This window comes from Arvicanthis niloticus, chromosome 1, assembly GCF_011762505.2.
Source record: "Arvicanthis niloticus isolate mArvNil1 chromosome 1, mArvNil1.pat.X, whole genome shotgun sequence".
Classification (NCBI taxonomy): Eukaryota; Metazoa; Chordata; class Mammalia; order Rodentia; family Muridae; genus Arvicanthis; species Arvicanthis niloticus.
The window spans coordinates 94,404,232-94,420,898 of record NC_047658.1 but is presented as its reverse complement, the minus strand read 5'-3'; the positions used below and the strand labels follow the sequence as shown (position 1 = coordinate 94,420,898).

Genomic DNA, 16,667 nt, shown 5'->3' with positions numbered 1-16,667 from the left:
GTGAGGAGAAAGTCGAAAGGACTTGAGAGAAAGTAAACACTGGGCCTCCAGGACGAGTCACTGTTTAACTTGCCAGCTGGTGACAGACTTTGTTTTTCCCTCTGAGACAGGAGGCTCCTTCAAGTGTGCCACATGCTGAGAAGCTGCAAAGGCCTTTATGCTTGAGTCTTTCATCACGCTAACTCCTAAACAGGAGTTATGAGCCCCCATTTACTGAAGTGGCACGAAGGGGCAGGATGTCTATCATTTCCTCAAGGTCACAGCTTGACTGCACTGAGATGCATGCCATGGCCAAAGATCAAAGGTCAGGGGGTGGGGTGGGGTGGGGCGGGGTGGGGCGGAGGATTGCAAAGCTCTTTAGTAACTTGGCCCACATCCCCTAATGACCAAGGCAGGAGGATGAAGGAGGGCTAGCCTGGAAAAGAGAGAGGTCAGCAGAGTGGAGAGGGATGGAAAGACCTATGGGGCTAAATATGATATATTCAAGAACTGTCATTTGAAATAAATTGTTATATATAATTAATATGTCTTAAGAAAACCCTAAAAAACTCCAAAGGTCTTATGCTTCCACAGCTATTGTGTTTATTGCTGCACCATATTTTGCTTTAAAAAAAATTCTAAAATATATACTTTACTTTTCCTAAATTACGTTTTATTTAGTATGCACATGTGTGTGTGCTTATATGTGGATGTGAGTGTATCTGTATGTGTATGTATCTGCAGTGTACGTGTGCATGCATATATGGGGCCCTGTGGGAGTCGCTTCTCTCCTTCTGATGCTTGGGTCCCTGGGGTTAAACCCAGGTCCTTAGGCTTGGTGGCCAGCAGCTTTACCCTTGAGTTTTCTTTTTTCCTCTTTTGTTTTCTATTTTCCTCTTTTTAAAAAGTCAAGGGAATGGAGAGATGGTCAGAGACTTAAGAATGCTGTGTGCTCTTCCAGAGGACCCAGGTTCAGATCCAGCACCCATATGGCATCTGTAACTCTACTTCCACCTACATAAATATGGGGAAACACACACACACAAAATAAAATGCAATCAGTGTATTTCTTTAAGAGTTGAAAGCAGGGTGTGGTGGTACACACCTTTGATCCCAGAACCCAGGAGGCAGAAGTAGATGGATTTCTGTGAGTCCAAGGTCAGCTTGAGACCATGTCTCAAAAATAAATAAATAAATAAATAAATAAATAAATAAATAAAATAAAATAAAATAAAATCATGTCCTCACATCCTAAATGTTGTCAATATGTCCCTATGTCCTTCTGAAGTATTTAGGGAGGCTCAATGAGTGGTCTCTGAAGCAGACTGCTGGATTCTGATTCTGTCCCACTCTGATATAGTGGGACCTTGAATAGGATCACCTGGACTTCATAATCTTCCCTTTTAAATACATGATTTATTTTAAGCCAGGTAGTACTGGCCCACCCGTTTAATCCCAGCACTTGGGAGGCAGAGACAGGCAGATCTCTGTGAGTTCAAGGCCATCCTGGTCTACAGATTGAATTCCAGGGCAGCCAGGGCTACACAGAGAAACCCTGTCTCTATGACACATGCGTATGAGGAGGTGGGAAGATGGTCTTAGACACCCTGGAGCTGGAGTTATTGGGATGTGTGAGCCACCAAGTGGGAGACGACTCGTATCTTCTGAAAGAGCAGCAAACACTCTTTTAACAACTGAGCCATCTCTTCAGCCCCCATACCACATATTCTTATACAGTGATAATAGAAGTCTAGCTCATAACATTTTAATGAAAATTAAAATAGCTAATACATAAAAATGACTTAGGGTGTTGCAACTAAAGCTATAACTCTTATTTTAAAAGTTATAATCTGGGGCTAGTGAGTAAAAGCATTTACTGTGAAAACCTTTGGTTTGGTTTGGTTTAGTTTGGTTTGGTTTCTGAGATAGGGTTTCTCTGTGTAGCCCTGGCTGTCCTGCAGCTAGCTGCAGAGATCCTCCTGCCTTTGTCTCCCAAGTACTGGGGTTAAAGGTGTATGCTACTCTGCCCAGCTGCTGTGAAAATCTGGACAACTTCAGTTAGGTTCCATGAATCCATGCAAAGGTGAAAGAAGAGAGCCAGACCACACACAGTTACCCCTGGACTGCCATACACACGATCAAAGACAACAACAACAAGAAGACTTCTTTATTTTTATTTTGTATGTGTAGGAGTGTTTGACTGTATATTTCACTGTGCACTGTGTGTTCCCGGTGCTCTCAGAAGCCAGAATAGGACATCAGATCCCCTGGATATTGGAATTACGGATGTTAGCCACCATGTAGGTGCCAGGAACTGAACCCAGGTTCTCTGCAAGAATAGCAGGTGCACTTAGCCACTGACCCATTTCTTCAGCACCTATTTTAGGCTTTCTGAGACAATATCTCACTGTGTAGCCCAGGCTAGCATGGACATCATTGTCTTCTTACCTCAGTTTTCCAAGTGCTGGGATCACACAGTGGCAAAAATCTATTCATTTATTTGGGTTAGGGTCTCAAGCAGTAGTCCAGGCTGGTCTGGAATTCACAGTGATTCTATCTCAGTCTCCTAAATGGTGGAATTACAGGCATGAAGCCACTACTCTGGGTTTAGCATTTATAATTTTAGTAGGCATTGGCAAACCTCCCTGCCTGGATCTGAATTATTATATATATTAACTTCAAGAAATAGAGACATCTTAGCACAGAGTAGCCAGGTAAACTATTCTATTGCACTAATAGAAACTTGCACGGGAGATAGCAACTCAACACTGGTAGTTAATGGCCAAAACAGTACCCAAACATGTGCAGAATTTTTAAGTCCATGTGAAATTTCACAACATCGATTCTGCAATTTGCTTACATAATGATAGTATTTACTTTGTAATGTCCCTTTTCTTCCCCTAAACCTCCCCTTAAAATATTTTCTTACCCTAGATTGGCTTTGTGTCCTGTCAAATGATCCTAGGACTGTTCTGACCTTTATGGGGTTAGCCCGGTGCCAGAGCTTCCTTCTCTAAGTAACGTAGTCTTTGGTAAAGTGATTCCGAAACAGCAGACTTCCGCCAACCAACTCCAAGACCAGGTTTACAGGGGGGAGGGGGAAAGGGGGACACGACACACACACAGGTAACGTGGTTCCAACCTGTAATACCAGCGCTTGGGAAGCTGAGACAGACAGATGGACTCGAGTTCGAGTTCATCTTGATCTACACAGAGAACTGCGTTCCAGGCCAGTTACACGGGATTCACGTGAGCATCTCGCGGGGACCGCTTGTGCAAGCAGACGGTTAATTTGTAATACACCTTTTTGAGTAGAGGAAGCCCGCCTCTCGGTACGGGAATCGTCATTGGATGGAGCAGCTGTCAATCACGCTGTGTATAAATACAGGCCGCGCGGCTCTCGGACAGGCAGCGTGGCTGGAGTCCTTCGGTCGGCTCGTGCGGTTGATCATCTCCTGGTGTAACCTTTGCCCGCTCTGGCAAGCAGACTCATCTACAGGTACCAGGGCCTTCTGGTCCGCAGAGCCTCCCGGGCGGGTGGCGCAATGGCGGAAGCGGCGGCAGGCGCCAGCGGAGAAGCCATGGCGGCGCTAGTGGCCGCAGAAGGTTCCTTGGGCCCGGCGGGCTGGTCTGCTGGCCGGAGTTTCTCCAACTACCGGCCGTTCGAGCCCCAGACACTGGGCTTCAGCCCGAGCTGGCGGCTGACGAGCTTCTCCGGCATGAAGGGCTGAGGCTGCAAGGTCCCCCAGGAGACCCTGCTCAAACTCCTGGAGGGACTGACGCGGCCCGCGCTGCAGCCCCCGCTTACCTCGGGTCTGGTCGGGGGCCAGGAAGAGACGGTGCAGGAAGGGGGCCTGTCCACCAGGCCCGGCCCCGGCTCAGCCTTCCCCTCGCTGAGCATTGGGATGGACTCCTGCGTCATCCCCCTGAGGCACGGAGGCCTGTCGCTAGTGCAGACCACCGACTTCTTTTACCCCTTGGTGGAAGATCCCTACATGATGGGGCGCATAGCTTGTGCCAATGTGCTTAGTGACCTCTACGCCATGGGCATTACTGAGTGTGACAACATGTTGATGTTACTCAGTGTGAGCCAGAGCATGAGTGAAAAAGAACGAGAGAAGGTAACACCGCTCATGATCAAAGGCTTTCGTGACGCCGCGGAGGAGGGAGGAACTGCAGTGACTGGTGGACAGACAGTGGTCAACCCTTGGATCATCATCGGTGGAGTTGCCACTGTGGTGTGTCAGCAAAATGAATTCATAATGCCCGATAGTGCTGTGGTAGGAGATGTGCTGGTATTAACCAAACCTTTAGGAACCCAGGTTGCTGTCAATGCCCACCAATGGCTGGATAATCCTGAGAAATGGAATAAAATCAAGATGGTAGTTTCCAGAGAGGAAGTAGAGTTGGCCTATCAGGAAGCTATGTTCAATATGGCTACTCTCAACAGGACTGCTGCTGGCTTGATGCACACTTTTAATGCTCACGCAGCCACGGATATCACAGGCTTTGGCATATTAGGACACTCTCAGAACCTCGCAAAACAGCAAAAAAATGAAGTGTCCTTTGTCATTCATAATCTGCCAATCATTGCCAAGATGGCTGCGATCAGCAAAGCCAGTGGGCGCTATGGTCTCCTCCAAGGAACATCAGCTGAAACCTCCGGGGGATTACTGATTTGTCTGCCAAGAGAACAGGCAGCCCGCTTTTGTTCAGAAATCAAATCTTCCAAGTACGGAGAGGGTCACCAAGCTTGGATCGTTGGCATCGTGGAGAAGGGAAACCGGACAGCCCGGATCATTGACAAGCCTCGCGTTATTGAAGTTCTACCTCGGGGAGCGTCTGCTGCTGCTGCTGCTCCTGATAGTTCCAACGCAGCCTCTGAGCCTAGTTCTTGAAATGGAATAGCAGTTGTTGGGAACTCAGATCCATTCTACACGCTCCCAGACTGTTGGCCAGGGTTGATTTTAAGACCTTTCCAAAGGCTGCCTGCATAGTGCTTCCAGGTACTTTTGCTAGTTCCATCAAAAGTTTCCTGTATGTACATCCAGGTTCAGAAGTAACACCGCAGGGGATGGGTGTTCATCTGTTGAGAGCATGAGGAGCAAAAATCCTTTTCCCAAAGCAAGATGAGGCTATTCCAGTTTTAGCGATATTTTTTGCACTGAGTTGATTCATTTATGCACAGGAAGTAAAGATTATTAAGATTACATATGAAAAAAGTAAACCTGCAACATGAAAAGAAATTATATGGACCAATATATTGATAAATCTAAATTGTTAGGAGAACTCTGATTTATTGTCAGATTTGTTATTAATTTTTTTTTTCTGAGAAACTGCCTCTTTTCCTGTTCTGGACAAGAGTTGAGCAACTTGTCCAACCAGGAAAGGAAGACCATACCACCTGCCTTGGTCTCTGATAATGATGTCTCTCCCTCTAACTCCTAATAAGGACTGGGGGAGGCTGAGCAAACCTCAGAGCCAGGTCTTGGTGGCCACTGAGATACTAAATCTTACACTGAAAATCCCGGAGATTTAATTAATAAAGAAAATTTCTTACAGCTAACCAAATAAAAGGGACTTTGTTGGAAAACTGTTGTGGCTCGTGTTTGGTTCTGTGGACCGCTTTGTCTTGCTTCAGACATGTTCTCGGTACCTTGATTTTGCTTCTGCCTCCAGTATGCTGCCAAGACCAGCTGGAACTCTGACTCTTTATCCCTTGACATTACATCTAGAACCTGCAAAATAGAAAGTAGATGTCCTTGCCCCTGAGCCAAGAGATTTAGGTCTGCACTGTCCCCTGAGATGACAAAAAGAGGACTTGGAATGGATATAAACTCTGGGGATTTTAAGGTAGACAGAAAATGGGGGGGGGGGGGGGAGGATATTAAAAGATGGCTTAGCAGAATAGAAGAGGCTGTCTGAAGGTAGGGATGCTGACAAAGAGTCCGGAAGGGTTCAGGTGAGGGCAAGGAGCTGGTGTGAGAAGAGATGCTGGCTAAAAGTTTATAATACACAGAGCAGTTATGTCCTTAACACTGACACGCACACACTTTGAGGTAGGTGACTGACTGCCTTTTACCTCTAGGAGGAAAAGACAGAAACTCGAGGCACAGCAATAGACAAGGAAGCCTGATTGAAAGCTCCTCTCAGCCATTAAAAAATCAGCCAGGGGCTGGGATGTGGTTCATTTGGTAGAGGGCTTGCCTTGCTTGCCTAGCACACCTGACAGTGGGTTCAGTGGGTGGGTTCCTTCCACCAGATAAGGCTGGGGTGGTGCCACTGGCACTTGGGAGGTAGACGCAAAGGACCAGAAATTCAAGATCATCTTTGGTTATATTGTTCGATGCTGGCCTGGGAGCTCCCCCTACAAAAGAAAACTGACCTGGGATTTGCTGGAGAGTGCCTAGCATGCAGAAGGACTTTGGTTCAGTACTGGTATTGATGGGCATTGGGCATAGGGTGGTGATAAAGGAGAAAGAAAAGTTTTAAGAACACTGGCCAGGGACTTGAGGCATAGTTCAGTATTGCAATGGTGTATCTTGGGCAAAGTCCTAGTTTAATCTCTACCACAAGAAAAAACCTTGGCCAGGAAGCAGCCATCAGTAGCATGACACAGATGGAATACTCTAGAGAAAATGACCGTGTTGGGTAAACAGATGTTCCCCAAGCATGGGGCTCTTCATAAGGAAAGCCACCGTCCTGAAGTCCCCCACTTGAAGTGTGATTCAATACATTAAGATTTTAAATGTCACACCCCCACCCCCCACACTTCTGACAGCATCTTGTGGTGTAACCCAGGTTTGTCAAGATAATCCTGCTTTGGCCTCCAGAGTGCTGGCTCAGAAGTTTTGATGCTGTCTTCCTTTCTCCACTGAGAATGCAACTTTGTTCTTAATATTTTGCAATGTTGCTTACCTTTTGCAGACTAGATGCCAGGCAAACACCATCACTGAGCCACACTCCCTAGCTTCCTCATGTCTTTTGGCATTGTTTCAGACAAGGTCTTGCTATGTAGCCCCGTCTGGCCTGTAACTTGCTATGTAGACCAGGCTGACCTAGAGCTCAGAGGTTTGCTGGGTCTTCCTCCCATGTGCCATGTGTGCCACTACACCCATCTCGTTTTTTTTCAATTTTTCCATTTTTATGTGTATGAGTGTTTTGCCTGCATGTATGTATGTATCAAACACACCTGCAGTGTGCCTCCTACCTAGGCCAGAAGAGAGCTTTGAATCCCCTGGAATTGGAGTTACAAATGGTTGTGAGCTGCCATGTGGGTGCTGGGGATGGAACCTGGCTCCCCTTCAAGAGCTGCCCGTGCTCTTAACCACCGAGCCGAGCTCTGGTCCCTCACACTGCGGCTGTTTTTCTTCTTTGTTTGTTTGTTTGTTTGTTTGTTTTTGTCTTTGTTTTTCATTTATTCACTTTACATCCTGGTCATTCCCCCTGCCCACCCCTACCCCCCAGTCTATTTTTTCCTTTTTTGAAAGAGGTTCTTACTGTGTTGCTCAGGCTGTCCTGGAACTCACTTATGTAGACTAGGCTGACCTTGAATTTACAGAGATCACTTGCTTCTGCTTTAATCCAAATGCTAGGATTAAAGGTACACACCACTACACCCAAGTAGGCCCCTCAGTCTTTTCTTTGTTTGTTTTTAATAACATACTGATTTTTTATTGGATATTTTATTTATTTATATTTCAGATGTTATCCCCTTTCCCCAATCCCCACCACCACCATCTTTTGTTTGCTTTTTTCCACACGGGGTATCCCTGTGTAACTCCTGGCTGTCCTGAAACTCAATCTGTAGACGAGGCTGGCCTGAATCTCAGAAATTTGCTTTCCTCTGCCTCCCAAGTGCTGGGAATAAACTACCACCAGGCTCATTCTTATTTTTAAATATAAGCAATCAAGGATCACTAGACATTTGAGGCAAGCTTCCAAGTTGGAAAAAAGAAACTCAAGGGAAAGAGACGGTTCAGGGTTAAGTGTGGGAAAGAGGAGGTATCTACAAAAGGATGGTTAGGAAAACACAAAATGCTTAGGATCCAGAAAGCTAAACATGCAATGCAGCAAGAGATGATAAAGTTGGCAGAGGCTATCAGAAGACAAAATTACAAAAATAGATGTGTAATAGACAAGGAAGATATATGAAAATCAGGTGAGCCAGGAGGACCAGCAGCCCAGGGGAGCTCCAGTAACAAGGCAGGTGGAGGACATAAACTTAGCAGCCTGGTCTACAGAGGCTGTCTCTCAGATAGCCATAAAACCAAAAAAAGAAAAGAAAAAAAGAAAAGAAAAGAAATGGAATATATCAGAATAATCAGAATAATGCAAGTGTTCTCAAACTTAGAAAGCTGAACACAGTGTCCGCAGACTGCTCAACAGCTAAGAACAGTGGCTGCTCTTCAGAGGACCCAGGTACCATCCTCAGCACCCACACAGTGGCTCACAACCATCCCTAGCTCCAGATCTGATACGCTCTTTGGAACCAAGGGCACCAGGCATATATGTAGTGCGTATACATTCATGAAAGCAAAACATGCAAACATGTAAAAAAATTTTAAAAAGGGGGTTCTTTTTGTTTTTTCTTAAATTGAAAGTAGCTAGGCCTGGTGGTACATGCCTATAATCCTGGAACTTGAGAGGTGGAGACAGCAGGGCAGTGGTGGCGCACACCTTTAATCCCGGTACTTGGGGGACAGAGGCAGGCAGATTTCTGAGTTCGAGACTAGCTTGGACTACAGAGTGAATTCCAGGACAGCCAAGGCTACACACAGAAACCCTGTCTCGGGGAGAGAGAAAAAAAAAAAAAAAAAAAAAAAAAGGGAAAATCAAGGTTCAAAGTCACCTGTAGGCTTATATTTCTTATAGCCTTCTTTAATAAGGGTTCAACCTCCCTTCTAGCCCACCACCCAACAGAGGTAGTGGAAAATAAATGTTATTAGGTTATGGGGGAAGTAGAGCTGTTTAGAAATAGTTCTTTGGGGCAATTCCAATCTTCATTGTTCTCAGTCCAGTTCAGTAGCCAACACCAAACACGAACCAGAATCTGGGGTCCAGACACCACACACAAATCAGCAAGGGCAGTTCAATCCAGTCGGCTCAAGTCTGTGGAAGCTACAATAAGCCGAAGGAATCTCACGAGAAATTCTTTGATGAGTTTCTCTCTATGAAGTCACCACAAGCAAACCTCAGCAAAGCAATGTAAGGCAAACCAATACAGGCGTGTAGTCAGTAAAGACCAGCAAGGTGGAGCAAGGCAAACCAATGCTCCACCCCACTGTCTGTGGGGTCCTATTTACATTCCTTCTAAACATCACACATCCTTTACCAAAAGCTCACCTGCTTTACCAAAACATCCTCTCACCTGTGTGCCCCAGCACAACATCATTTGACATAACTGACTTTCCAAAGAAACCAGAAGTTTCCACTTCAGTCACCCCTATGTATGTCGGGAGTTCCAGGCAAGAGTTTAAAGACCCTGTCTTTAAAAACAACAACAAACAAAACAAAAACAGAAAATAAGTTGAAAATCACATACATACCTCTTGAATTTCTAGCATACTAAATTTTGTTATTACTGTTTGCTTTGAGGCAGGGGTCAGATTTTATAGCCAGAATTGTCCTGGAACTCACTATGAACTCTAGGACAGCCTTGAACTTGTGGCAATCCTCCTGCTTCCACTTCTCAGGACAAAAATTATAGGCTTGAGCCATTGTGTCAAGTTTAGGGACTTCTAAGAAATACTAACTTTTTTTTTTTGTTTGTTTTGTTTTGGTTTTTTTGAGACAGGGTTTCTCTGTGTAGCCCTGGCTGTCCTGGAACTCACTCTGTAGACCAGGCTGGCCTTGAACTCAGAAATCCGCCTGCCTCTGCCTCCCAAGTGCTGGGATTAAAGGCGTGCACCACCACCGCCCGGCAGAAATACTAACTTTTATGAAGTTTTAAATTCCCAGGGTAAAAATCCCGAGTTGAAGGGCACTCAGAGGTACACAGTGAGATCCTTTCTCAAAACGAAGATATTTTGAAACATGCTAATTGTCCAAATGGCTTCCTCTCATACAGTCTTTCTCAGGCAGCTTCTGGAAGGGCCAAGAACGTGTTTCAGTGACGAAGTGTTTATCTAGTATGTGTTGGGGCTTATGTTTAATCCCCAGCACCACAAAAAAGCAGACAAGCAAAACTGTTGGGGCTGTGTTCCCTGACAGCGAGGTGAAAGGGAAACTCCATCTGGACCTCACTAGAGAGAGGGGAAGCCTGCAGCTACAGAGGAGACAACCCGGCCAGCCAGAAACAGAAACCTCCAGGCAAGAAGACAGTAGAACTGAGTCTTAGCACATTAAGTTGTGTGGAGGCTGTACAGGAAGAAGAATGAACGATGCATAAAGAATCAGTAATAACCATAGAGAAAATTAACAGATGAAAACAAAACAGAAAAAAAAAAAAAAACCAAGGTAGTGTAATCATGCTGTATTTAGCATTCAGCCTCTATGCCACGGTTGATCAAATGCCACTTCGTAACAACGAAAGTTTATCATCTGCCCCCCATGACTCTTCCCCAAATGCCGCTGTGTGGACTCGGCCGCAGGTCTCCAGCTTCGTCGGATGGCTCTCAGCACCTTAAACCCATTTGCTTTTCCATGGGCGATAGACAAAACCTCACTGAAGACTCTAACTAGCTGGAACATTTTCAGTCCAGTTCTAGCTTAAACCCCTCCAACAGGCCTAAGGATGCAACTGAGGAGTAGAACACTTAATATTCATGTGTGAGGCCCAGCCTGAAATTCCACCTCAAGTATCACCACTCCCAAAATATTAAAAATAATTTAAATTTAAAAATCTATTAAACATAATAAAAGCAAAACCTCATGAAGGACCTGTCTGACTCAGCCACCAGGTGCAGAAGGCCTGTGGGCGGAGCTCACAATGCCGAGCACAGGAGCCCAGCTGCCCAGCTCTCCTGCCGCTCAGCCGCACCTCCAGCACCCAGCCGTTCGCCCACTCATCCCATGTAATTGCTTTATTGCTGTTAATCTATAATTATTTCTAAATGTATTCATTTACTTTAAAATTATTTTCTGGAGCAGCTGGGTTAGGGCTCGGTGGATAGAACCCGGGTGCCTCCCATGCATGAAGGCCTAGGTTTAATCCCCACTTCTGTTTTTTCACTTTTTTTCTTAAGTAAACATTTCTTAAGTAAACATCTGGTGAGATGATCCAGTAGTAAAAGCACTTAGTCTGGTAACCTCAGTTCAAACCCCATAACCCATGGTGGGAAGAGAGGACAGACTCCCTAGAGCTGTCCTCTGACTGCACTTGTATGTATGACTGCATACACTTACACTCAAGCACTCACACATCAATAGTAAATATAAACACTTAAAACAAAATTGCTCTCTAGTATGTAAGCTTCAAGAGGGCAGGGATGGTCACACCCTTGGACTGATCAGTGCCTGAGCAGGGTTCAGAACTGAGAGAGGAAGAAAGGAAGGGAGGGAAAGAGGGAGGAAGGAAGGGAGAAAGAGAAGGGAGAGAGAGGAAGGGAGGAAAGAAAGGAGGAAAGAAAGGAGGAAAGAAGAAAGAAGGGAGGAAGGAAGGGTGAGGACCCAACACCCTTTTACATTTTTCTAGTACTAAGTCTGGCCATCTCCTAGCAGTGGAAGCTATCCACAAAACAAGTATTTGGAGAAGAAATTCAAGTCTTGGACCTATTTGTCCACTTAAAGGGTCTCTGTTTCTTTCTGTCTCCATCTCTGTCTCTGTCTCTCTTTGCCTCTCTCCCGATTTATTTTGTTTTATGTATATGAGTATTTTGCCTACATGTATGTTGTGTACCACATGTGTGCCTGGGGCCGATGTATGTCGGAAGAGAATGTCAGATCCCTTGGAGCAGTTGTGAGCCATCACGCAGGTCCTGGAAACCAAGCACAGTTGCTATGCAGGAGCATCAAGTGCTCTTAACTACCAAGCCATCTCTCCAGCCCTCAGAAGCTCTTACTGGTTCCTTTTCCAGACTGCATTCGACAGTAGAAAAGGAAAGCGAAGTGGCTGGAGGCTCCCTCTGCATGGGTCCTCTACTTAGCCGAGGCAGAGTTAAAGGCTGGCAGTAAGGTAGCACCCAAGCCTGCCTTAGGGACACATGTGATGGTAGAGGTGACAGAGGGAAGGAACAATGTCACCTGGAAATGGAAAAGAGTGGCCCAGTGAGTAAGATTACTGACTGTTCTTCCAGAGGACCTGAGTTCAGTTCCCAGCACCCACATGGCAGCTCATGGCTGTCTGTAACTCCAGTTCCAGGGGATCTGATGCCCTTTTCTGGACTCTGTGAATCCAGCAGAATTTTTGAAAGTCCATTGCACCTGGGTGCGACACGCTACCTCGCCGATAAGGAGAACGCCACACTCAGGATTCTTCTGACAGCATTTATTGAACAGCTCTTCAAGATGGAGAAAAGAGGAAGGACACCGAGCTCAGAAAGCCCGCTGCTTAAATAGAGCTTTGGGAGACGTGCAGATCCCTCATTGGCTCAAATCTCTCATCCAATTGTCATACTCGGTTTTCGCGCCATGCGCAGGCGCATTCTCAAGTAAAGCTTCCTTGAAGAACCAGGAAGCAGAAGCCGGCGCCATCTTGTAATGGCAAATGCGGCTCCTCACACCTGGGGTTTACTTTGGAACGATGGACACTTAGCCTTGAAGTGACCTCTTGTAAATATCAGTGATTGTTTTCTGGAATGTATGTGGTTGCTCTTTCGTGGGAATTTCAGAACTTTAGCATAACCTGAGTCATAAGACATTCCTGGCACATCTGGGATTCTTATAAAGACTGTGTTTGCTTAGGTAATGGTTTCTTAAGACAACTTGTAGATCTGATAAGAATTTTGGTATGCAGAAATTGACTTACTAAGCTGCCTTTTGTGTACCAATCAGTAAAAAGTGCCTCTGTGAAGCTTCTAGTGTTCAGAACTGATCCCCGTCCTGCTGGGAAGCCTAAACCCATACTCCAGTGTCTCTTTCTTTGGTCGTCCCATGTGGGTACCAGGCACATGTGTGGTACACAGACATGCAAACAAAAACAAAACACTCTTTAAAAAAAAAAAAAAAAACAAAAAAAAAAAAACAAGCAGGTTGTCCTGGTGGTGGTGGAGGCAGTGCATGCCTTTAATCCCAGCATTCAGGGAGGCAGAAGCAAACAGATTTCTGGGTTCAAGGCTAGTCTGGTGTAGAGTTCCAGGACAGTCAGAGCTACATACAGAGAAACCCTGTCTTCAAAAACAAAAACAGAACAACAAAAAACAAACCCACAAACTAACAGGTGCTGGAGGAGGAAGAGAGAGAGATACAGTAAGAGCAGAGAGAAGATGGAGCTTACAGGAGAATGATGGGCAGAACAGAAGGGAAGGCTATGCAAGGCAGCCTGGAGACAGATTCACTGCCTCCTCACCTCCTGCATTTTCTGAGTAGCATTACATGCTGGCACGCCTCAGCCTGACCTAGTCTTCTGGCTTCTTTAGGCCTCAATCTCATAGTTGTAACTTAGGTGTAGTCAAGTTGAGCATGATGGGGCACATCTGTAATCCCAGCCCCCAGGAAGCCAAGGCGGGAGAAAACAACCTGAGCTACAATAGTTATGTTTGAGGCTAACCTGGGCTACATAAGGAGTTTCTGAATTTAAAAAAAAAAAAAATCGGTCATACACATGAAAGGATAATTATGGAGGACACACAGTGAGACATACTCCAACACATGATTATTAGACCCACTGTGTGCCAGTCCTTGAGCAAACTCTGGTCTCCAAGAAACTCTAGGCATCTAGATGCAAAGTTATGGTGAAAGGTGTAGAGTATCGTGAGAATTAGAAAGGCAAAAGCCCAACTTGCTCTGTTTCTAGAAGTTTAGTGTGTGTATTCACGTGCACGCATTTGCAGGAGTGCACATGTTTGGAGGTCAATTCCTCTGGCCCAGTGTAGGGCTGAGTGGGTCCTGCGTCCGCTCCACCACAGGGCTCAGGCTGCTTGGGGAGACAGGACACGGCCTCACGCCAGCCAGCATCTGGCTATGGGAAGCTGTTGGGACACCCCTGGGGTGGGGGAAGCGCAGACTGAGGTCCTGGGGATCAGCTGGAGCTGGCTCAGGGGTCCCTGGGCCTGCAGGGAGGCCAGGGCTTCTGGTACTCAGGCTCTTGGGCACCCAGGTGCCACTGGGAGCTGCGGAAGAGCTGAGAATGAAGTGGGGACCCACAGGCTGGATCTAGCCCGAGGCCGAGGGAAAAGTGGGGAGCTCTGGCTGAGTTCCTCGGGGATGAGAGTCCTTGGCTTGGTGGTTGTGGCTGGGGGCTCAGAGAGACCTAGTACGGGAAACTAGATGGCAGGTCTGTGGGCAAAGGCCCTCTCCATTGCTCCTCACAGCAGATCCCGATGAAAGAGACAGTCCATGGTTTTAAAGTATTTACTGTCATGGTGGAGAGTAGTGATGAGTAAAACCGTACCCCAGTTTCTCAGGGCAGGCCTGAGCTTAAATACCTTTTGCAGGGAGGGGTGTCTGGGAAGGAAAGCTTAATTCAGGCCTTTAGGTACCTCATTAAAATGAAGATTTGTCTTGAGCCTTGTGACCACAGGTCACAACCTCTATCTGTGGAGGGACTTGGAGCATTGCCCTTACGTGACTGAGGGCCACAAATCTATGGAGGGCTGCAGCCTCCTGTCAGAAGCCTGGTGTCTGGGAGCGTGGCAAAAACGCCTTCTGTCCCTCAGGGTTACTGGGGTTTCCAGTCTGTCCTCGACCAGGAACCAGGGCTGCCTTTCACGGTCCTGCAGCCCAAATTCTTTTCTTTTTCAAGAGAGTTTAGCTTTCCAGGATGACAGGCTTTGAAGCAGGGATCTGAGGGACAGACAGATTAGGTCTGGGCATGTGGATAAGGGGATGGCCACACCCACTCCAACAAGACCACACCTCCTAATAGTGCCACTCCTTGGGACAAGCATATTCAAACCAGCACACTCTCTTTACCCACCACATACATGAAGGGTCCTTTGAGGCCACCTGGGCCAGGTCCCTATTATCTATAATATTGGGAACTGAGGCTAAGACTAGCAAAGGTCTTCTTAAGAGCTCTGGCAGTGGGTGCTCAAGCACTCAGCTCCTACAGTCCCACCACACACTGTTACCTCTGTCACACAGGCCAGGACAGGTCTCTCTGCTGTCACATAACCTGCCTAGCCATAAGCCTTTGCCACTTTGCTCTCAAGCAGCCATTACCTTGTCCATTCCGGTTGGGGAAGGTGGTCAGGCTCTTGAGGGCAGTAGAGAGATGTAGGCATGTACATGCTTGCCTGGCCCAAGCCATACATCCTGTAAAATATTTATTAGCTTGTTCTAGAGAGCCACTCTTGGTTTGCAAAGACACTATCTCTTGGGAGACTAGGTCTCTAAAGAGCTATTGACACATGTGAACTGAACGATAAGGCCAAATGTGTTGAGGCTCTGACTTAAGTAGGCAGGCCGCGCTGCCACGGCATAGCTAAGACAGGAGAAAACTGACTGCGTGTGAGGGGTGGAGGGAAGGACTTGGGAATAAGACACCAGCTAATGGGGCCACGTGTACGTGCACACCCGTTCCCTCTGTTTAGGACTGGCCTGTTCTTCAGAGGATGCTGATGTGGACCAGGGACCATGGATGTTTCTGCCAGATGCTTTACAAGATGGCTCACTGCGGAAAGGTCCTTGCCACATAAACCCATCCACATGAGTTCAATGTTGGGACTCACAGCAGCAAAAACCAACTTCACAAAGCTGTCCTCCAACCTCCTTGTGCCCACGGTGGCATACACTCACAGGCAGGGTCTCCTGGGGAGGATACAGAGGTGACCCCAGAGACTCCTTCAGAGTACCTGGGTTTGATCCCTAGAACCCACATGGCAGCTCACTATTTCTGTCCCAGGAGATACCCTCTCTGGCCTCCCTGAGGACCTGCATACATGCAGACAAAACACCTGTATACATTAAATAAATATTTTTTAAAAAGAAAAATAGAAAGCACGATTAAAAGTGGCTTGACTTACAAAGGGTTTTACTACCTTCCAGAACATAAATGCTAGAGCAAGGCACTGTGCAACTCTGTAACTTATAAAGCCTTGACCATGCTACCAAGGCTCAAGGCCTGCTCACTCAACAAAGTGGAACATTGAGGGCTTTTTTTAAAGACAAGATCTCACAGCTGGGCAGTCATGGTGCACACTTTTAATCCCAGCAAACAAATCTCTGATTTTGAGGCTACCCAGGTTTACAGAGTGAGTTCCAGAACAGCCAGGGATGAAATCCTGTCTCAAAACCAGTTCCCTAACCTATTCCCACAAAAACTATCCCCCTATATAGCCCAGGCTGGGCACAGACTGACTCTTTCTGCAGTACTGAGGTTACACATGTATGTCACTGTTGTGGGGTATCACCAGGGAAGACTGCTCAAACATCAGTTTAAGCCAATAAAAAGTCTTCATTAGCCGGCCAGCAGCTACACTGGGTGTTCAGGATCCCAGTGTAGCCCTGAGCCTTTCTTAGGGTGAGCTTTTTTTTTTTTTAATATATATATATATATATATATATATATATATATATATATATATATATATTTTTTTTTTTTTTTTTTTTTTTTTTTTTTTTGGTTTTTCGAGACAGGGTTTCTCTAT

General features: G+C 46.2%; 1 protein-coding gene across 1 annotated transcript; it reads left to right on the top strand.

Moving 5' to 3' along the window:
- The first annotated feature begins 3,367 nt into the window (after positions 1-3,367).
- Sephs2 (selenophosphate synthetase 2) lies at positions 3,368-5,572 on the top strand. The gene has a single exon (XM_034486586.2). It carries the CDS (start codon positions 3,525-3,527, stop codon positions 4,875-4,877), a length of 1,353 nt encoding a protein of 450 aa, XP_034342477.1. The 5' UTR covers positions 3,368-3,524; the 3' UTR covers positions 4,878-5,572.
- Positions 5,573-16,667: the final 11,095 nt, after the last annotated feature.